Source organism: Mus caroli, chromosome 10 (assembly GCF_900094665.2).
Source record: "Mus caroli chromosome 10, CAROLI_EIJ_v1.1, whole genome shotgun sequence".
Taxonomy (NCBI): Eukaryota; Metazoa; Chordata; class Mammalia; order Rodentia; family Muridae; genus Mus; species Mus caroli.
Genome location: NC_034579.1, coordinates 52,839,339 through 52,862,582, shown reverse-complemented (window position 1 = coordinate 52,862,582; position 23,244 = coordinate 52,839,339). Strand labels below are relative to the sequence as shown.

The 23,244-nt window shown below is 40.8% G+C and overlaps 1 protein-coding gene across 1 annotated transcript in view; it reads right to left on the bottom strand.

The window, feature by feature from the left end:
- Positions 1-2,209: 2,209 nt before the first annotated feature.
- The window catches only part of Gcc2 (GRIP and coiled-coil domain containing 2), a 54,589-nt gene continuing 33,554 nt past the window's right edge, over positions 2,210-23,244 (bottom strand). The window contains exons 14-23 of the mRNA XM_021174395.2: positions 22,203-22,303; positions 22,036-22,113; positions 21,020-21,157; positions 19,577-19,698; positions 17,441-17,617; positions 14,991-15,208; positions 12,891-13,085; positions 11,538-11,689; positions 8,891-9,092; positions 2,210-3,713 (exon numbers count right to left, since the gene is read on the bottom strand). Coding sequence (XP_021030054.1) covers positions 3,643-3,713; positions 8,891-9,092; positions 11,538-11,689; positions 12,891-13,085; positions 14,991-15,208; positions 17,441-17,617; positions 19,577-19,698; positions 21,020-21,157; positions 22,036-22,113; positions 22,203-22,303 — 1,454 coding nt within the window. The 3' untranslated portion in view covers positions 2,210-3,642. The remainder of the gene's footprint in view (positions 3,714-8,890; positions 9,093-11,537; positions 11,690-12,890; positions 13,086-14,990; positions 15,209-17,440; positions 17,618-19,576; positions 19,699-21,019; positions 21,158-22,035; positions 22,114-22,202; positions 22,304-23,244) is intronic.

Genomic DNA, 23,244 nt, shown 5'->3' with positions numbered 1-23,244 from the left:
TAATTTTCTGGTAAAACATGAGACTATTATATTACAGTGAATTATCAGGAGCTACAAATCACAAGTAAGACAAGGTACACTGAAATTTACCAGATACAACAGAAAAGAATTTGCAGGAACTAGTTAAATGTTTACATTAGGGATAACAAGCCCTGCCTGGGAAAAGCCTAATGCCAGGCAGGAATTTCACACTTTAGAGTTAATAGCACCAGGGGGTTTAACTCTTTGACAGGCCTCAAGAATAATGGGGTATCACGGAGCTCTAAATTCTAGGTCTTGTAAAACTTTATCTTGTCTGGAGACTTTCTTACTTATCAGGATAGTATATTAACTCACTCCTGACATGGAATGTAACCTGTAGTAAAGATTTCTATCTCAGTGAGATTCCCAGTCTCTTAATGGCTGTGTTTTATTGTTTTATGGTAGTACTTAATTAGTTACTGAATAGGTTAAACTCCTTGCTGCTATTTGGGACCTTAGAACACTGGGAAAGGCTTTAGCTATGTTAGAATTCAATCTTAAAAGGCATTACATTAAGGTAATACTAAATAGAGCGCACGTGAATCCATACACTAGGCTAATGCAAGGAGTGGAGAATTGATATTATGGTTTATAAGGATTATGGGAGAAAAGTGCCAGACCCCAGGAAGAGAGTTTCCTTGAAACTCATTGCTTCATCGGTCAGCTTCCCAGCTTTCGCTATGTCAAACTGACTCAACCAAAGTACGTGGCATTGCTTCTTGGTCATGATGTTTTGTGCAGGAATAGAAACCCTAAGACAGTTGCTCAAAAAGCTGTAGCACTCTCATGTCCATATGTTAAGAAGTCTAAGTTGACATATCATTGGAGATATACTACACGTACGTTTATTGCTGCTCTAGTCCAACAGATACAGAAAGGAAGCAGTCTAGATACTCATTAACAGATGCATGGAAGAAGAGACTTTGGTCCATTTATACAAAGAGTTTCATGCAGCTGTTAAAGAAAATAATGAAATCAAGACAGTCGCAGGAAAATGAAATGCCACTGGAGTTCAAACTAAAGCGGAAAAAAAAAGCTGGAATAGTCTTGAATAATATCTTATTCTTATATACAGAATATAAATTTGTATGTATACAAATATATAACTATAGTATGTATTCAAAGGTTATGAAAGTAGAAAGAGGACCATGAGAGGGGGTGAAAAGATCTACAAGAGAAGAAGGAGAGGAAAATGGGTAATAGGATTAATGTGACATGACAGTGGAAAACAGGGCAATCTGGGAAAAGAACAGAGATCAGTAAGAGAGGCACTGATGGATGGGGAGAGCAGTGGAAGACCGGGGAGAATAAAGGACAAAGGGAAATACATGTATGCAGTACCCTTTGCTTTGTGAATCAACTTAAAGGCATTTCAAGCTGTAGACCAGGTACAGAATCAGACATAGCACTGTACCTAGTCTCACATGGGATTTCAGCCCCAGCTCTGGGTATGTAGAAAGTCTCAAAAACAAGTTGTTAGGGGCACAGTGGAGATGAGCATTGAACCAAACTGGTTGAACACCACATACCCATTAATTACTTGGCCTAAAGGCCATGCTCACTCCCTGTCAGGGTTCAGTTGGCCCTTTGATTTTCAGAGGACCAGTGTTTCTCTCTGCTCTGTCTCTCCCTATAGCGCAGTCCACATGAATTTGCATGAATTGAACAGAACCCTTCCTCTGAGGACCTTGAGGCTTTGCCAAGTGTCTTTCTTACTTAAATCCATGTCTACATTGCCCAAAGGTATACATGGTGCCTCTCTCTCTCTCTCTCTCTCTCTCTCTCTGTGTCTCTGTCTCTGTTTTTCTCTTTTAATATGTCTCACTACATAGCCCTTAGCTGGACTGGAACTCCCTATGCAGACCAGTCTGGCCTCAAATTTATAGAGATCCAACTCTCTCAGCACCCTAGGATTAAAGGCATGTGCAACCATGCCCGTCTGGTCTGTCTCCTCTTCAGAGGCTAGGGGGAGGGTGCCTTACTAGGCTGGCCTCAAATTCCTGAGCTGAGAGGAATTTTTCTGCAGTGGCCACCTGTGTAACTCAGTCCATAATACATTTTCAGTACCAACAGATCCCAGCCATGTAGGTTCAGTAGGAAAGGAGTTTGCAACTTCACATCACAACATAATTTAAAACTCCAAAGAGACAGTGTTTAACAGAAGAACAGTAGTCATGAAAATGTAATATATAGTTAAGTGCATTTAATAGAAATATCAGTCATTACAGTTCCTTATTGCTGGTCACAAAAAGCATATATGTCTTTTGTAATCAAAGTAATTTTTATCATGCAAAAGGTATTTTTATTATATTCATATGAACAGATTAGATTTGAAAACAAGTTTATACAGACTTCAAAAGGCATGTTAGGCCCAAAGGAAACATGGAGTTTATTTAAATACTACTAAAATGACATGGATGCCTCTGGGCATACTCACATTCACAGTTTAGGAAGATCGACAACCTCACCTTCTAGAGTCAGCTCTGAGAGAGATGCATTTTCATCAGCACACTCACTCGCTAGGTCTGTCTAACACAGGCGGAGCGAACAGAGACATGGACAGCTTTAAGAGGACAAACTCGACGTGTCAGCAGCAAATTTCAGCCAAACCAGATTAGAAACCAATATTCATAGTGACTAAAGGACAGTTTCTAGCTGAGACTGAAAACTGGAGAATAAACTGTAAGCTTAATACTCTAGACAGTATTCTGTGGTTACTTAGTAACAAATTACATATTAAAATATAATCCCCAAATTTGATTTAAGAGCACAATTTTAATCTAGTCAATATAGTATTTCCAGAGACATAAGGACAGAGACACTGCCCAGGCTAGGCTTATTCAGCAGTAGTGAGCCTGAACCCTCTGGGGTCATGCTTAGGAAATAAGTCTCCCTGAACAATACTGGAAGCACCAGGTTCACATGTGGGTTTAATGCTGAGTAAGACAGTCATTGTTTCGAGATGCAGGGAATTCTCAAATCGACTCATGGCTTATGAGTAGTGGGGGCACACTAAGCCTGGGACACCATAGAAACACACCAGCTGAGGTGGGCTCACCTATTCAATCAGTGCCATGTCACCAGGACTAGGGCCAAGTTTGAAAATAACAAATGGGAGAGGGGGCTTATTTTAAAGCAACTGACTGAATTACAATTTAACTTAGCCTCATAATTAACCATAGCATATTTACTTCATAATCCTTTTAATAAACATGGCAACCTTACCAAAAAGCATTTCCTCAATCTTGAAACATTATTTTAAAAGATTAAATTCCCCAGTTGGTATGGTACCAAAATTTAGTTTAACATCAAAATTCACAGTACTACTTAGAAACGAGTGTCTCCTGGGGTTCCAAGTGCAGGAATGAACTGTTTCCTCTGTGGACGGAGATCACAGAGACTGTGAGGCCACGTGCTGGGTTAGAGGGCCGTGGACAATTGGTACCATTGCTTCAAGCTGTTTCCTTTTACTACAGGATGAGATTCTAAATACATGGGCTATACATATATACACTCATCAGGGGATGGGAACAGATATGCACACTTCCTCATCAAATAATGATAACCACTTTTTCCCAAAGGAATTGTGTTGAGTCACTGAAGAACCTTCTTTCTGTCACTCTATCGCAGTCCAGACCAGCTATGCAGATAGGACGCCCATCCAGAGGAACGAGAAGCGCTTTCTTCCTCACCTTTAGAAGATTAAATGGAGAAATTATTAAATCTTATCAATGTGAAAACTAAATATGGAATCACTAGATAGTATAAGCAAATATCGTCTATTTCATTGATTATAGGCACTATAAAAGACAATTATTTTGAATTTCTTTTTTTTAAAAGATTTATTTATTATTATATCTAAGCACACTGTAGCTGTCTTCCGATGCACCAGAAGAGGGCGTCAGATCTCATTACGGATGGTTGTGAGCCACCATGTGGTTGCGGGGATTTGAACTCAGGACCTTCAGAAGAGCAGTAGGTGCTCTTAACCACTGAGCCATCTCTTCAGCCCTTATTTTGAATTTCTTAGGAACATGGTATTGGATGGTATTGGAGGAAGCTCGGCGTGACAGGTACCTGAACAATACCACTGTTGATTTAGTATGGTCCTTTTTTTTTTTTTAAATTAACTTTTGTGAACAGAGGCAGACTTTTTTTTTTTAAGTTTTACTTGAAATTTTTTGGGTTTGAATCTTTAATCTATCTTACAAAAATCTCTCTAAATCTCTTTACTATCTTTGTCCTCTGCTCCTTTTAGAACTTTTTTTTTTTTTTTGGTTTTTGAGACAGGGTTTCTGTGTATCCCTGGCTGTCCTGGAACTTACTCTGTAGACCAGGCTGGCCTTGAACTCAGAAATATGCCTGCCTCTAAAGTGCTGGGATTAAAGGCGTGTGCCACCACTGTCCAACTAGAACTTTTCTCATCATTATTTTGTGTTTGAGAATTTCATTTCCATATATGCCTGTGCAACACCTGTAGAGGTCAGAAGAGGGATATAAGCATCCTTGTGGGTGCTGGAAATTGAAGTCAGGTCCTCTGAAGAACAGCCAGTGCTCTTAACCACTGAGCCATCTCTCCAGCCTCTAGAACTTTATTGTTGTCAAATGATGCCATTTATGAAGAGTGTTTATGCTAAAATACATACAATTTCAGACTAACCCAGGTACCACCGACTAGCCACAATCTCCCTTTCCATTCTCTTCTCCATATGTTGTTTCTCTCGAATTTCCTTTTCTAATCTTGAAGACTTGTCACAAGCCTATGGGACTTTTCCTAGATGTTTATTAGATACTATCTTTCTCTAGGGAGTCTGAGAAACTTTCCCAAGTCTTTGAAAGTGTTTTTTTCTGCACAGGGAAGTTTACTTTATAAAAAGTGACAACAAACAACAGCTGTCCTCTCCCAGACACAGAGTCTCCTGTATCTTAGACTGGCCAGCAGAGGGTGACCTTGAACCTCTTCTCCCTCCAAATCAAAGCTGTGATTAGAGGTATGTACCTCATATTTAGGCATCAATGGGGATGGAAACCAGTGTTTGCATGCTTAGCAAACACTCTACAGAACTATGTCTCCAGCCCCTTGTTTTAACACTCTGAGCCAAAACAGGGAAAGGCCTCCACATGGAAGGACAGGACATCAACTAAACATCTGTTCAGTGCTTTCTTTCCTTTGCTTTTCTGGGTCTTTATCTATTTCTTTCTTTTTTTTTTTTTTTTTTTTTTATTTTTTTTTTTTTTTTTTTTTATTTTATATAAGTACACTGTAGCTGTCTTCAGACACTCCAAAAGTGGGAGTCAGATCTCATTACAGATGGTTGTGAGCCACCATGTGGTTGCTGGGATTTGAATTCAGGACCTTTGGAAGAGCAGTCAGTGCTCTTAACCCCTGAGCCATCTCTCTAGCCCCTTTATCTATTTCTTGATGCTCTATATGATTCCTTCCTACTGTGTTTGGCTCATTTGTTCTGTCAACTGTATCTGTGTCAGTCATTAATCCATCATAGCTTTAATTTTTGTGGGTTCTCATTTCCTATGTCAGTGAGAAAAACAACAAATAATTTGAAGACACTCAGGAAACTCTTTAAAATAAACTTTAAGAGTTACACTTAAGTGCTGGTGAGATAGTTCAGTGGGTAAAAGAGCTTGCCTTACAAGCCCGATGACCTGAGTTCAATTCCTGGAACATAGCACAGAGGGCGAGAACTAGCTTCCAAAAGCTGTCCTTGGGCTTTAAGTGCACTGTGTATATATATCTGCATATGCACGCACCTCCATGCAAGCCCACAGGCTCCAGTGTTTGAGCCCTTGGTCTCCAGTTGGCAGCTCTGTTTAAGGAGGTTATAGAACCTTTAAGAGGTCTTGCTGGAGGAAGAATATTGCTGGTGGGGCTTTGACGTTTTATAGCCCGGCCCCAGTTCTTGCTCTGTCCCTCTGCTTCCAACTGCTAGGCTCGTCTCCTGCTCCTGCTCTTGCCTTCCCTGCTATGACGGACTGTTCCTCTCTGGAGCAATAAGTGAAGAGACCTTTTCTTTTTCCTTAAGTTACTTTTGGTTATGGTATTTTATCATAGCAACGGAAAAAAATGAAACTAAAACATAAACTTTGAAGAACTGGTGGTTTCCTGTTCATTCACAGCATTTAGAAACACATGCTTTAGAGTTCTAGGATCTGAGAACTCGTGTGTACATTCTTGAGAAATTATTTCAACTCTAAAACCTCTGAGATCAGTGTCTTTTAAATTTGTTGATCAATGTAGAGGACACAAGCTCACAGATCTGCCCTAGAGGAGGCAGGAATATTAAGCATTTAGCTTGTCTCCTCTGTGGAAGGATGAACATAAATGTTTTCCACCCAGAAGGCTGGGAGTTGATGTTGTTAATGACCTGGTGACCTTTATTTTGAGCTTTGTTTCTCAGTCAATAGAAGCCATCTTTAGGGGAGACGTCACATGTATTTCGTAGCCTGATGACCTCTACTCTATCTCCTAGCCCCTTAAGCTATAGAATCCATCTTCATGGTAGAGGTCATATGTACTTTGCAAAAGAGTTTTGCTATAGTCACACCATAAGCTTTATTATGCATTTGGGATTGAGACAATTTTTACCAGGAATTTTTTTCCCAAAACTGTAATGTACTGAAATACATCTCCAACTGCCTGGTGTCAGACAGAGTGTGAAGCATCAGCAGCCGAATCACACTGAACTGAGATTCCTTCTTGCCGCTTGCAGTTCCTTTCTCTGCCAGCAGTGGAGCTTGCAGGGGCCCTTTGTACAAATCAAGGAATTCTAAACTTACAAATGGGAGATACTGAGTGATTGTAGTATTTTATATTAAGCATACTGGATAAATGATTGAGAATGTATTTTTACTAAAAGCTGCATTTGAGTGGAAGAAAATACATTTCATTCCTGAAGTGTTGATACATTTTATAATGAAGCACAGTGGTGCAGGCCTTTAATCCCAGCACTTGGGGGGCAGAGACAGACAGGTCTCTAAGTCTGAGGCCAGTCTGGTCTAAAGAGTGAATTCCAAGATAGTCAGGGCTACAGGGAAAATCTGTGTCAAACAAAACACAACAAACCCCAAAAACAAACCCCAAAAATGTTATAATGAAAATGCAGGTTTAATTTGAGAGAATAAACTAGAACAGTATATAAAAGCTTAGTAGATAAAGGTGCCTGCTGCCAACCCTATGGTCTGAGTTAGATAGCAGGAATCCACATAATGGGAAGACAGGACCCAGGTTCCGAAATTATCCTTGAACCTCCACATGTGTGTCATGGCAAGCATGCACAGAACATATACCACAGATACACACAACAACAGGTAAATAATACATAAATACATGATATATTCTCATACTGAAACTTTTTGTTGTCTGAGATAGAGTCTGGTTATATAGCCCTTGTGGTTTAATATCCACTCTGTAGTCTGGGGTAAACACTCAAACTCTTGGTATTCTCTTGCCTCAGCCTTTGAATGGTGGGCTTACAGGTATATACTGCCATGCCTGGCTTCATCTGGTCACTGTTAACAGTAGCTATGACAATCTGTACTTTAGTTGGCAGAAACAGGAGTGCTGTAAGTACTAAGAACACTTTCATTAGGACGACAGGTTACATGAAAACAGATTCAACGGAACTACCAGCACTCATTATGAAGTAAATAATCCTGCCAAACATTAAGCCTGAGTCTAATTAGTCCTCTTGATCAAGAACTCATGAGGTACAAAAAGCCCTAGACCACAAGCATCAGGTTGCTAAAGATGTAAAATCTTGGGCGAGGTCCAGCAGGTAAGTTTGACTAAGAATACCAAGTGCCTTAAATTCAAGGGCCATTCTCAACTTATTAGCTTATTTAGGATGTATAGGGGATGGAGGACCATGCCAGAGGGCATCAAGATGAGAACATCAGTCACAAGTTGGTATCTATGTGTTTTAGGCCTAGTGCTGCAATGCTATAGTAAGCATACAACACACTTGTGAGGTGTTCTTGGTGCTCACTTTGCCCAGATCCACCTGGATATAATCAGAAAATTGCATATATGCAGTATTTGAATAAGTGTAATGCTCCTATAAATACCAAATTCAAATGCTGGACTGCTATGGACAAAAGATCAGTTTCTTCAATTCATAAATGGTATATTAAGTTAAAACATGACTTATTTTAACTCTGAGGGAATCAAAACAAACAAATGAACAAACAAATCCAAACAACTAGACCCTCATGACCCGTCATTCAATTAAACCTGAAAAAATACAACAGAACGAAGCTTGAAGGAGACCATCAACCAACAGCAGAGTAGACACTGATTTGTGATAACACCGAGGTCATGGCGTGGGAGGAGATTACAACCCTCTAGTTCTACTTCTGTTAGAAAAACTGGCATATTCAATTCATGTCTATCAACCACAGCATTTCAAAGGATCCTACAGACACTGTTAACCTCACTGATGTGAAAATTACAGTCACCATGGGACGGCACCTCAAGATTAGCCACAGACAAGAATTGGGTCACGTGACCATTGCTCCTCTACTGTCAAGGAGTGGGAGTAGAGTCAGGGGAAGTGAGGGAGGAGGAAAACATGTGAACACACTAAGAACAAAACATACCCAACTCAACCCCAGAATACAGATGTACTTTTCAGAGACAGGTCAGACTGTACTTTGCTGTGTACTGAACTCACTGATGTACTGCAACGGACTCAAGTGTTAAAGAGCCAGCTTTTCAACCCTAGTTATGTGTGTTACAAAAGTAATCCAAGTGAATAAAATTTAAACAGAAAAAGGCTACACGCACACAATTCTTATGCAAGAGCAATGGTTAGTGCCCAGGATCACACACCAGTGACTGCGACCCATCACATACCTTGAGCAACTGTGGCAAGCTTTCCCTTTTCCTCAGGGCTGAGCTGCAGCATGGTGTCGATCACAGGAAGAAGCCTCTCTCTTTCACTACCCGGCTTCAGGAAAATGAACCGCAGCAAGACATTCTTCAAGTACTCCAGGTTAGCCACAGACTTCTCACGCTCTTGGTTTCTTTCCAGTCTTCTTATTTCACTCTTGAGAAGCTGGCATTTAGAGGTTAGTTATCAGAGTGTGGGGATGCAAAATGAAAACAAACATTCCCATCTTCTCCCTGAGCAATCCCTGCCCCATGAAAACAAAACTGGAGCGGCGGCGACAACTGTGAGAGCTATTAACTAACTCAGGGAGAGAGTAAACCGAGAAGCAGGTGACAGGTTTCCAAACACCGCCAAGGAGAGGAAGTACAGAAGCATGCAGTGTGAATACAGAAATACAGAGACATTCCTGCCCAAGCACATACATCACAGAGATGCTGAACACTGGCGAGTGACAGAAGCACTAAACAAACAACTAGAGCCACAAGCTGGGGCAAGTGCACTTCCTCCTTCTACTCTGGGGACATGTGCTCTGGGAGCACTCGGAGTCTGGGAGAAAGTGGGGAGGGGAAATCTGCAGCCTCCACTGACTGCTTCCCTCACCCCATTTGCAGAGGCAGGCTATCAGGATGTCCAGAGCAAACAGAACTTTATCAAAACAAGCTCAGATCAGGAACACTAAGAAGTACTAGACATTACAAAACAGTACCAGAAAAAATGGAGAGAGATAATTGGAAAAGTAGTAGTAAGTTAAAAAAAACAAAAAACAAAGACAGGGCTGGAGAGATGGCTCAGCGGTTAAGAGCACTGACTGCTCTTCCAGAGGTCCTGAATTCAATTCCCAGCAACCACATGGTGGCTCACAACCATCTGCAATGGGGATCTGATGTCCTCTTCTGGTGTGCCTGAAGTCAGCAACAGTGTACTCACCTACATGAAATAAATAAATAAACAAAGCTTAAAAAAACAAACAAAAACAAAAATAAAAACAAAAACAACTCCCCCTCAAAACCCAATAACCCTGTTAAATTTTAAATTTGTGTGTGTTGGGAGTAGAACGGGGTATGTTTCCGAGTGCAGGTATTCACTTAGGCCAGAGGTATGCGATCCTGGAATTAGAGCTACTGAAACTGCAAGACCAGTCCTTATGTTAACTACTGGACCATCTTTCCAGTCCCTTTCCTGCCCATCTTTGAGGATAATTTGAACATTTTAAGTAAACTGTTATTTTGTGGTATAGAGAAGCTGGCCTACTCTCCTAAGATCCAGGAACACTTAAAAACCTGACAGAGGTCTAGGAAATACCCTAAGTGCAATACAAGTATTATATGATCTATATAAGTAGAATCAGCCAGTGATTCCTCGACATGATGGCACTTGGCAAAGTGGAAACCTAGAGAGATGCTTATTAAAGTATTTGGATGTCATCAAAAATATAATTCAGTACAGAAACCAAGTGACCGGGACAGCTTCACATAGAGGAAGGACACAAACACAGAGGCGGAAGCAGAAGCACGCACGTTTGCTGCCAGGCAGCTCCAAGTTGCAGTTTTGCCCAACCATTTTTACAAGCTGCCATTGCTGCTTCTTGCCCGCCTCTGCCATCTCCCCCATAGTCATTCATTCATTTACTTTTTGGGACTAGGTCTCATTATGTAGCTGAGCTGACCTTGAATTCTGGAATTTGTTATGTAGACCAGGCTGGCCTTTAAACATCAGTTCTCTGCCTGCTCTGACTCCCAAGTGCTGGATTAAAGGTGTGTGTAACTTCTATGTCTGGCGCAGTTTCAGCTTTGTTCTCTTAACGTTCTCTAGTCATTATAAAGATTAAATAATTCTTTTTGGAGGGGATGTGTTCAAGACATGGTTTCCCTATGAAGTCCTGGCTGTCCTGGAACTAGCTCTATAGCCCAGGCTGGCCTTGAACTCACAGAGATCCACTTGCCTCTGTCTCCTGAGTGCCGGATCATTCTTAGAGGGAGAAAATATCTCATCTGAGCACTCTTAGTTGTAGCCCTACGTGCTTGTGGTGTTAGCACTCAGAGGTAGAGGTAGGGGAATCAGAGATGCGAAGCCACCTGTGGCTATATAACAAGTTCAAGGCCAGCCCAGGGTTTGTTCTAAGAAATAGGAAAGGAGAGGAAGAGTGACAGAGAGAGAGAGAGAGAGAGAGAGAGAGAGAGAGAGAGAGAGAGGAGAAGAGAGAGAGGGAAAGAGAAAGAGGAGTGCAGAGGGAGAGAAAGGGGGACACAGGGAAAGAGGAAAGGGGAAGGAGAACATTGAACAGACGGGGAGAAGAAGGGAGGGAATGCTTTGAATTACTGGGGCTCCATTGTCCTTAGGATTCAAAGACATATGCTCATGTTTTACTTAAGTCTATGAGGAACAACGACTGGGAAATGACTGCCCAATTGCTATGCTTTCTTAGAAAAAGTATGAATTAACAGTATTTAACAAATATAAAAGCAATAGCTCCTATCATGCGGAATCTAACATAACACAGATGCCATGGATGCATCTGAAAGGTGAGCTTGTAGATGCGGTGCACATAGACAAAAGGTTAGAGAAGCAACTGGCTCAGAGCGTTTCAGGGTAGCCAGCTTCTGCCCACACCTTAATTTGCTCCATAAGGATGGCGTTGGTAGCCTCTGTCTCCCGAAGCAGGCCATTTAAGTGATCTGCACTCTTCGTGGTGGAGCTGAGCTTCTCAGCCAATTCTTCTTTGGTAAATTCATTATGCCACAAGGAGGCCTCTGTAAGACGTTCTAAAAATTAATTTTAAAAATCAGAGATTACAGATGCTAAATAAAAAACTGAAATGTCTTACTTTGTAACATGTACGGTCCTTGTTATTTGACATGCACCAGCGCAAATGCTGCTAGCTGAAGGCAGCACCAGTAAGACCGAATTTCTGCTGCAGGACAAATACGTTTTGGAGTACAGGCTCTGTCAGCCGCTCATGGGTTAGGCTTTGTACAATTTTTTTTGGGTGTGTGTGACTGTGCCCTGGACTCTAATCCAGGGCCTCATGGACACTAGGGAGCACTGAGTTCCCAGTGAGAGGTATTACTGGGACATGGGGCACAGTGGAGTGAAGTTAGGTCACAGGAGGTGTGCCTTTGACAGGAAACTGGAGCCTGGTCCATTCCTGTCTTCTTGGTTTCCATAAGGTGCTCCACTGTTACATTCTGTCTTGCCAGTGTCAATGGTAGGGCCTAGTGACCATGGGCTGAAACTGTAAACTAAGACCAATCCTTTAATCCCAGCACTCAGGAGGCAGAGGCACGTGATTTCTGAGTTCGAGGCCAGCTTGGTCTACAGAGTGAGTTCCAGGACAGCCAGGGCTACACAGAGAAACCCTGTCTCGAAAAAGCAAAAAAAAAAAAAAAAAAAAAAAAAAAAAAAAAAAGAGAGAGAGAATCCTCCTGAATTATGAGCAGTAATATTCATTATACATAAGAACAAGGAAGCATACCAAAACTATACTGTACTTATCACAGCAAATTTACCAATATTTCACTGTAAGGAATAAACTGAAACAGTTCCTTGGAGGGTAAGGGAACAGTTCATTTACTGTCTAATAACATTAAAGGACTTCTTCATGACTTCTAGGACTTGTAGTGACTTCATCATTCACTTCTGGCTCAGGCCTATGCTTGTGTTAGTGTGTTTTTGTTTTTTTAATTTTTTTTTTGAGACAGGGTTTCTCTGTGTATTCCTCTGACTGTCCTGGAACTCACTCTAGACTCAGAGATCCACCTGCCTCTGCCCCCCAAGTGCTGAGATTACAGGTGTGTGCCACCACTGCCTGGCTATGTTTTTAATTTTTAAAGAGATCTGTGTTATACTGTAGTATCTTCACTGAAATAGCTCAAAACCACATAAAAATCAGAGTAGTATTTATCAAAGATGAAGCCAAGGTTAAAATGATACAAAACCAAGAACCATTCACGGGAGGCAACCTACCAAGCTTGGTGTCGGGAGAGCTAAGGAGCTGCTCTAAGGACTGAATGTGTGTGCCTGCCGACGACACAGACTCGCTGTCAGTTGTCTCCATGCCCTCCCCCTCCTCTCGGGCCACAGTGTGCATGTCCAGAAGGGGGAGGTCTGTGGTTCTTCTTTCTCTGAGGCTTTTCGAAGGTTGATGGGAAGAAGCAGGGCCTAGGAAATATTTCAAGGGGTAAGTGAGATTGTTAAAAACCAGTGGACTTGACCCCAACACTTCTTTAATAAAGTTAAAGAAATTCAACAAACAGAAGCTAAACAAATGGTGTCTAAAGAAAGGATGCTACATGGTTAGATACATTTAGTCACTTGACATTGAGCTATGCTAATCATCCAACAGAAATGATATGCATTGCTACTTGCTGCTTATGATGAACAGTTGGCTAATGCTTATTCTGCATGACACCCCATCCTTCCCACATGCTGCAGTGTGCTGACAGTCTCCATTGCTGCCTTACACTGTCATCACAGTTGGTACTTAGTGTTGCCTGCTACATCTCCAGTGTTTAGATAACAGAGCCCAGAGTTCAGTGTAGGGAACCATCAGTTACCATAGAATTCTTGAGCACATGTCTTTAATCCTAACATTTAGTGGACATAGTGAGTTCCAGGCAAGCCAGGGCTACATAGTATGATTTTTATCTCAAAAAAGGAAGAAAGGATTTCTTGCTTACTAATAACAAACACTTATACAGACTTGTGAAGCTCATGAGCCATTTCCAAATGCATTGCTTGATTAATGAGGAGTTAACTCTATGCAAGGTCTCATAGCTTAACCCAGATATTTTTTAAGTTTCAAAGTTCATTTCTTTTCACACACACACACACACACACACACACACACACACACACTGTAGCTGTCTTCAGACACACCAGAAAAGGGCATCAGATCCCTTTATAGATGGTTGTGAGCCACCATGTGGTTGCTGGGAATTGAACTCAGGACCTCTGGAAGAGCAGTCAATGCTCTTAGCTGCTGAGCCATCTCTCCAGCCCAGTTTATTTATTTTCAATACCGTCTTTCAATAACTGTCTTCCCAGTCCTTTAAAGCTCAGTTAGTCTCTGGTTGCCTGTCTGGAGCATTTTCTTGAGTTTCTGACACTTTTACCAACTGCTTATTACACTGCTGATTCCTAAATTACGAACTCTTTGTACAACCTGTTTTTCTTTGGTTGATCATTTCCTTTAAAACTCTTGGTATAAGCTAAATTCTCCTAAGGTCAGTTTTTGACTTTAAGTGACCTGTGCCTGCCAATGCTCCATAACACTTTCTATGAGAAATGAAGTACCATGAACATAGGACTAAAACATCACTGTCATAACTGACATTCTCTTGGTCTTTTCTGGAAGCAGAATAGAAGACATGGAAGCAGCAATTCTACCTCACTAAAGTCTGAGGGAAGAAGCTGCACGGGTGAAAACTCGAAAAGTACGGTTTATAAGTCCCTAGCTCTGCCCAAAGCTTCCAACCAAGAACACATGCGTCTGAAGTCAAGTAATAGATGACAGAGTTAGAACTCGTGCCGTTAGACTGATAGGTGTATGTATGAGCCAAACAAAAAAACAAATACATTACACAGAGGGTAACACAGTTATGAACATCAGTGGTCTAAGAAGTTGCATAGGCTGCTGTAAGTATAATCAAGAAGGGTTTATATGATTCAGGTTTATTTCCAGTAAGCAAACCCATAATTCATTAATCACAGAATCGACACAAGTCGGTACTCAGTAATCTTTTAAGTTTTACATGTTTTTAATTATTACTGTTTTCTCTTTTGGATCTTCGGGCGCTTTGCATGTTTGTCTGTATATCATGTGCAGGCAGTGCTATCAGAGGTTGGAAGAGGGCACTCAATTCCCTGTGACTAGAGTTACAGACAGATGTGAACGACTATGTGGGTGCTGAGGACCAAACCCAGAATTGCTGGAATTGCAGCAAGTACTCATAACCATTGATTCATCCAATATTTTACTTTCTCATCAATTTGTGAATGATGCTCTTATGTGATACTAATATGTCAGAACACAAAAAGGTCACCCTCCCGCACAGATACACATACTTCTTGTGGATGGTTCACTCTTGAGCTGGAAGAGCTGAGCTTCCACCTTGGAGAGCTGGTGCTGCAGAGTCTCCACTGTCTTTCTGTGCTCATCCTGCAAGTGTCGAACTTGGTCTCGGAAGCTGGTACGGAGTGCTTCATTCTGGGATGTTAGTTGACACATTGTCTGCGAGTGCTCAGACTTCATCATGGTATTCTCAGATTGAACTGAACATAGCCTGAAGGTGAGAAGAGCTAAGTTTGTATGAGAGTGCTACACTGCAATCGACTACACTTGCTGAAGCAGCCTCTGTCAGCTGGATGCTCTGGGTTCAGTACCGAACACCATAGAAACTGGACACATTAAGTACATCCTTGCAATCTCAGCACATAGGGGTGGGGCCAAGAGGATCAGAAGGTCACCCTCTTTTACATAATGAGTAAGACTAGCCTGGGAGACGGAAAGCCCTGTTACTTTTAAACATACACTTAAACACACACACACACACACACACACACACACACACACACACACACTATTCTACTTTTTTATGTGATTTTTATATAGGCAGCTCATATAAGATTCATCTACCTATTCCATAGTATCTTGAACATGAGAAAAGGATACTTTTCATAAAGAACTCAAGGACTCAAAGGAAAATATCCATTTTTGAGTGAATTAGCATGAGTCACATAGACTCAAAGACCTGATTTATTACAGCTAGTTGTAACTCTTCCAGCACATCAGATTTGGAAATCCAGTCCCAACAGAAGCTTATCATTCTGTCCCAGTTGTGACTTGGGTGTTTATATTAGTTGGGCTCTGTAGGTTGTATAAACATTGGTTGACCTCATTAGTGAANAATTACTTTAATTCCTCCTTACAGCAATAAAGAAAATGCTTTTTAAAATTTTACCGTGTAAAACACTAACACCTAGTGTCCATACTCCTGCTGCTGACTCTGAGGTAGTGGGTCCTGGGAATTACCTACTAGCAGCAGTCCTCCACTTGGGTTTGACACAGTCAGGCCGACAACAGTGAGCAGACCTTCACTTGGGGAGCAACTACTTTATTAACTAATTAAAGTTTATTCTTTTTATTATTATGGTGTGAGTGAATGATGGGTGTGTCATGGGCACACACATGGCAGGATCAGAAGACAAGTTTGTAGTCACTTCTCTTCCTTCTTCCACTTTTTCATGGGCACCAGGGGCTGAATTCATGATACCAGGCTTGCTCAGCGAGGGTCTGTTTAGCCATCTCAGCAGCCTGAGCAACAACTTTTTAAAACAGTTTATTTGTATCTTTGTTATTTTATGTTTGGTTTTAGGCAACCTCAACTCGAAAACATGGATAAAATTTCCAGAAATATTTGCTCATAAGAATTAGAAGCAATTAGAAACCAGTTAAATCTGCCCTCTCCTGGGTCTCATGCTTGCTGGTCTCTAACCTGATTCCAGTGTTAAATGAACATTCTTACCTATTGGGAGTATAATGTATTAAAATGAATTTTTCTGTCATAATTATATACACCATATTAACTTAAAATGGATTTAGTGGCTAAAGAAGAAAATAAAATTTAAAAAATCATTGATTTTTTTCTTTTCTCTTCTTTCCTCCCCCCACCTTTTTTTTCTTTTCAAAGACAGGGCCTTATAATACAGTTCGGGATGGACTTAAACTTGTTATGTAGCCCTAGTCCTGAGCCTGAATGCTGAGACTACATGTATATGCCACCATGCCTGGCTTTAGCAAAAGGGGTCTTAATGACCAAGTTCATAGCGACTAGTAAGACACTCTATGTACAGAGTGTTTTGCAAGCATTTTGTTCATAATAGTTACAAGAACATAAAGGAGAAACCATTAGCAATTACAACAGTTTTCTGATGGCTGAGACACAGCTTGGAAGCATAGCACTTGCCTGTGTTCAACCTCTAGCATTATACCGAGAATACTTAGTAGTAGCCTCCAGGTGTTATCTGCAATGGATTTACCACAAGCTAGCTGCCTGCAAGCTCCTCACATGGAACTGGAAATCCAGTCCCAACAGAAGCTTATCATTCTGTCCCAGTTGTGACTTGGGTGTTTATATTAGTTGGGCTCTGTAGGTTGTATAAACATTGGTTGACCTCATTAGTGAATAATTACTTTAATTCCTCCTTACAGCAATAAAGAAAATGCTTTTTAAAATTTGACAGTTGGGTTGGAAAGCTTTTCTTTCTTTTTTTTTAAATAAAGTTCCTGATTATAAAGGCTGTAGGTGAGGTGCAATATCAGATGCTAGTTGTCCTCAAACATGCTTAAGATAAAAACAGTCTGAAGGGAAGCTTGCTAGTAGGTAAGGCAGAGTTCTCAAGCCTCTGTAAGCTCTTACTCCTGACTGCAATCCAAGGAGGGGCACAGCAGAGTGCCAGGCTGCTTGCCTGCTACCAATGGCACTTGCTGCTGCTGCTGCTGCTGGCAGCCTTACTTTTCCCGAAGTTCTGCCTCTTTGGTCACAGTTTCCTGCAGCATCCGGTTGTGCCTCTCTAGCAGAGTGTCGTGCTCAGACTGCAGGGTCTGGAACTCCGATACACTGATTTGTAAGCTATTTTGGCTGTCCTGTAACTTGATTTTCAGTTGATCAATCAGCATTTCCAGGTGTTCCCTAAAACAGAAAAAACATTTATGAAAGAGGTAAACTCATTTTGTGGCCTCAAATATGTTTGCTGTTTCAGTGTCAGACTCTTGGTGACTGGGGATGATTCTAAAGAATATATACTTACAAGAATTACAATAGTTAAAAAATGTTATATTGACATGGCAATTATCAGGCACTACAGATTTCCAAAAAGATGTTTCTTGAGTTTAGTCTATATAGCTATGGTTGACCTGATACTTGCTACAGAGCACAAACTGGCTTTAAACTAGCTGCAATCTTCCTGACTCCGCTTCCTCACTGCTGGGATCACGAAGCTTGGGTTTGTCTGGGTTTGATATTTCATACTGAAATGGAACAGGGCATCATGTGGTATCAGACTAGACTACATTATATGTTTAGGGTTATATTAGTTAGAAAAGAGCCTCACACACTTGTAACAGAGTGGGTCTGAGAGTGGAGAAACTCACACACTTGTAAGAGAGTGGGTCTGAGAGTGGCATGTGAAGTTAAAATACAGTGAAAGGCAATACCTGAAGAAAAGGGATGAGTTTGTTTAGAATTAGAGTAAAATCTTGGTGGAAATAATGAAAACCCACAATTCTTCCCTAATGAATTTATTATTAGTTCCTTAAAAGATGTATAAGAAATGGACATTATTTAAGGTGACAATTCTCACCTATAAAAAGCTCTAATTAAAAAAAAATCACAAAAGTAGGTTAAGAAAAAGTGTATAAAACTCTGGAAGGAACTTAAAAAAAAATCACAGGAAGTAATGTGAACTTGATTCAGGTATGCTCACATCGGCTCTTCACAAGTGAGGGAAGTTACCGAGAGATATCTGTAATAGCTATGGGTAGAGAAAATATCTTAATAGATTCTTTTTTTTAAAATATTTTTTATTAGGTATTTTCCTCATTTACATTTCCAATGCAATCCCAAAAGTCCCCCATACCCTCCCCTTTCCCTCCCCTCCCCACCCACTCCCACTTTTTGGCCCTGGCATTCCCCTGTACTGGGGCATATAAAGTTTGCAAGTCCAATGGGCTTCTCTTTCCAGTGATGGCCGACTAGGCCATCTTTTGCTACATATGCAGCTAGAGTCAAGAGCTCCGGGGTACTGGTTAGTTCATATTGTTGTTCCACCTATAGGGTCCTTAATAGATTCTTAAACAAAAACTAACAAAAGCATAAACATAAGCATGCAAACATTACAGGACTATGAGCCCTGTTTAGAACCTTAGAAGCAGGAATAAAGCTATAAATAACTGACCTCTACTACAAAATCCAAATGGACTCCCACAGGATGTCTGAACCCTCTCCCCTGCCCCTCCTCTCAGTGAATAATTACTTTAATTCCTCCTTACAGCAATAAAGAAAATGCTTTTTAAAATTTGACAGTTGGGTTGGAAAGCTTTTTTTTTTTAAATAAAGTTCCTGATTATAAAGGGTTTCTCTGTGCAGCCCTGGCTGTCCTGGAACTCATTCTGTAGAGAAGGCTGGCCTCGAACTCTCAGAGATCCCCTTCCTCTGCCTCCTGAGTGCTGGGTTAAAGGCGTGTGCCACCACACCCAGCTCATCTCTTGTTCCTGGGATATTTTTGAACAATTTAGGAAATGGATCTGGATGCTAATTTTAAACTGACACTAACATAGCATTCAAATCAAACGGAGGTGGTCATAAATAGCATAATGTACATTTAATTTTAATGCCTAAATCTCTGCTATATTTGGATTTTATTGAGACAAGAGGTTATAGTTTAGAGACTGGATTTTTGGCTTTAACATCCTTTAGAGTTTGCAATAATGCCTGTGCTGTATCCTTCCCTAATTGTCTGAGAATAAGGTGATACCAAGAATTTCTCTGCTCCCTGGTAACCTAAAATTCTAGTCAGAAGCAATCAAAACAGGGATTTTAACAACTTTGGGAAGAGCCTGTGTTTATATGGGGAAAAACCTTAGAATTTACCTTTCTTGTTTAGCTCCCTCGGTTTCAACCTGAGACACAGATTTATTTTTCTGTTGTTTTAGAACGTTATGAACTCGGACTTTGTAGCTCTCAAATTCAGAGGTGACAGCAGCTTGTTCTGCCTGTAACATTTAAAAGAGAGAAAATTGTCACTGCAACACGATCCTCCTACGTCCTTTCAGAGGTTAATGAAATGAAGTTAAAAAAAATGAATAAAACAGCTTATTATTCATTTTAGTCTTTAGTAACATTACTAAAAGTTAGTTCCAGGGCTAGGTACTGCTCCTCATCCCTGCAATCTCAGTAGGCAGGATTGCAAAGACTTTGAGGCCAGCCTGGGATATACGATGATTTCCACGTTAGTATAAGATATAGAGTAATTAATTCCCTGTCTCATAAAACAAACAACAAACCAAACCCCCAAACACTACAAAAGAAACCCAGTCCTGCTGGCCTGACCTCTTTAAAACTCTCGATTTCATGTTTTTGTCACTCATAAATTTTATACTGACACTCTTTGCTTCTATTACTTTAGAAAAAAAATTTAAAACCTATTATATGTTCTCTTTTTACAAACAGAAACAACTGATTCTCAAAGACAGATTGATTTGAACGTCACTTTCAATACACAGCGGTAGAAGTTAAATTGTGTGTTTTGGAAGTGAACTGTAGAATCCCACACTACCGTCACAATCACTTAGGTAAGAGAGATACCTCTAATGAAGCTACAGTAAGTAACTAGATGCTTTCTATGTTGACACAGGGAAGCAGGCCCATCCTATTAGAATGTCACAATTACTTAAACCTCAGAAAAATCTGCAGTGCTCTCCAAAAAAAATGTCACATTTTTACACATATACATGGCTAAACATAAATAAATGTAAGGTAATTGTACTCATGTTTTTCATTTTAGAAAAAACCAAAACCAAAACCGCTGTCAAGAGCTTGGATGATGGCTCGAGGGCTGAAAGTACTAACAGTGCAACTCTGAACAACCCACGTCTGAGCCCTGAAGCCCACCGTCTATTTTTGTCTGTTTGCTTGTTTGTTTGTGTTTTTGTATTTAAAAGCCAGATGAGAAGGTGTGCATTTACTTTTCCTGTACTCCCATGGTAAGGCAGGAGGCAGAGACAGGAGAACTGCAGGGGGCAGCTGGCCCTGAGTATACAGTGTGGCAGCAGAAACAAGACATTGTCTCAACAAGGTACAAGGGGAGAGCCTTCTCCTGATGACTGACCTCTGACCCCCACACATTCATGGTGGTTCCTATGTGCTCACATTCAACACATATAAAGAAATACTATCCCTGTGATGTTGGAGGGGCCATGTGGTTGGATTTAGGGTGGATAAACTGAGGTGGGTGTGCATCTGCTAATTACAGAACACTGCTAGGGGATAGCGTCGAGTACTAGAACCCCATGGGTTCAGCCCTGAAGGACACACCTTGGCAGTACGACTCTCCTCCTGCAGGGCCGCCACCCTCTGCTGGTACGCACTCAGTGTGCGCTGGTGCTGCTCTGCACAAGTCTTCAGATGCTCATGGACTTTGTGTTTCTCAGATGTCATCGCAGCCAGCTCAATCTGCACAGACAGAATATGTAATAGTGCATTATTTTCAGATATGAGTACAACATTTTCTTACTAGTAGGCTGATTTATTATTTTATTTTTGTTGGTTTTTTTGAGACAGGTTTCTCTGTATAGCTCTGGCTGTCCTGGAACTCACTCTGTAGACCAGGCTGTCCTTGAACTCAGAAATCCGCCTGCCTCTGCCTCCCGAGTGCTGGGATTAAAGGTGTACATCACCACCAACCTGCTGAATTATTATTTTTTTTAAATCAGAATCTGAGTAATTTAAGTGTAAAGTAAATAATTAAATATTTACTGTTTAATTAAATACCATCAGACATTATACATATAGAATACAGCAAGCATAAAACCAGCTTGCTTCTTGCAGCTGTCTTTTCAGTCAGAGGTAGAGATGAAGTTTTTGGTCATGTTTATTTTATTTGTGCTGAACTATGTAGTATTACTAGACTTTCCTGCTTCTGCTTCAGCAAAGTACTGAGCATTCTTCTTAAGAACCCCTAAATAGAAAAAAATCTAAAATGAATTTTTTTTTTCTGAAACAAACCAACAAACAAACAAACCAAAAACAAAACCCAAAACCCACTTCTATTAATTTTTATATGTATAGATGTTTTGCCTGTGTGGCATGTCTATGTACCACATGTGTGCCTGGTGCCCTAGGGGTCACCAGAAAGTATCAGATTTCTGGGATGGTGTGTGTGTGTGTGTGTATAATGGATGGCTGTGAGCCACCACGTGGGCGCTGTGACTTGAACCTGGGTTCCCTGCTGGAGCAGTGACCGTCCTCACTGCAGAGCCAGCTCTCTGGACCATCAAATTGGTAACTTACTTCTACATGGCAAAAGCTTTTCAAAAAATTCAAAATCTTACTTTATAGACTTCTACTTGCTGCTGGCTTGCTTCCAGCTCTCCCTTTAAAGATGCCTGGAGTAGTAAGTGATCTGCTTCCTACAGAAAGAGAGCCATGGTTAAGTTAAACACTAAAGAGACTCGTAACCATGAGTGAGCACTAAAACGGTACCGAGAAATGAACATACCGCTTGCTTCGCATCTGCCAGTTCCTTTTTGGTTTTCACAAGCAGCTGCTTGATTTTAGTGTTCTTTTCTTCGTAGTGCTGTACTGACGACTGCAGTGAAGCTAGCCCATGAAGGAATTCCAGCAGAAAGAGATAAGATTTTTATTAGTGAACACAAAACACAAATGATAATTTTCTGCATATTAATGTACCAGAAATTCATTTTAGTTCTTCATCTGGATTTTTCAAATATATCCAACAATGCATTCCTCCGTGCCAATCACCCACCTCAAACACTTATGAACACATAGCCAATCTTACTGCACCCTGACAGATTCAAAACAATGCAGTTCATAGGCTAGTTTTCTGAATATAGTTTAAAACAGAACACAGAGAGGCTCCTTCATTCACACATGGTCTATGGCTGCATTAACATGATCTACTAGTGCCCAGAGGAACCATCACAAGCTTATGAGTGTAGCTTATAAAGCCAATATATTTACTGCTTGGCCCAAGTAGTAAATAAATGTGCAAACCTCTGATCTACTCTAAAACTCTACTGGATAATTTTAAAGCAAATCTGTTCATTTGTAAATATTTAAGTATGTATCACTTAAATACAGGCATACTTATATTTAGTATACATTTGTAGTAGTACTTTTTAAAAGTTCTTCAAAAAAGATAGGTGTGGTAGTGTATACCTATAATCTCAGCAGTTGGCAGGCAGAGGCAAGATCATGAGTTTAAGGCCAGCCTGCCAACTCTGTCTCAATGAAACAAAACAAAAGAAAAAGCACAGTTGTAAAACACAGAAGGTATATACCTGGTGTCTTAGTCAGGGTTTCTATTCCTGCACAAACATCATGACCAAGAAGCAAGTTGGGGAGGAAAGGGTTTATTCGGCTTACACTTCCATCCTGCTGTTCATCACCAAAGGAAGTCAGGACTGGAACTCAAGCAGGTCAGAAAGCAGGAGCCGATGCAGAGGCCATGGAGGGATGTTCTTTACTGGCTTGCCTCCCCTGGCTTGCTCAGCCTACTCTTATAGAACCAAGACTACCAG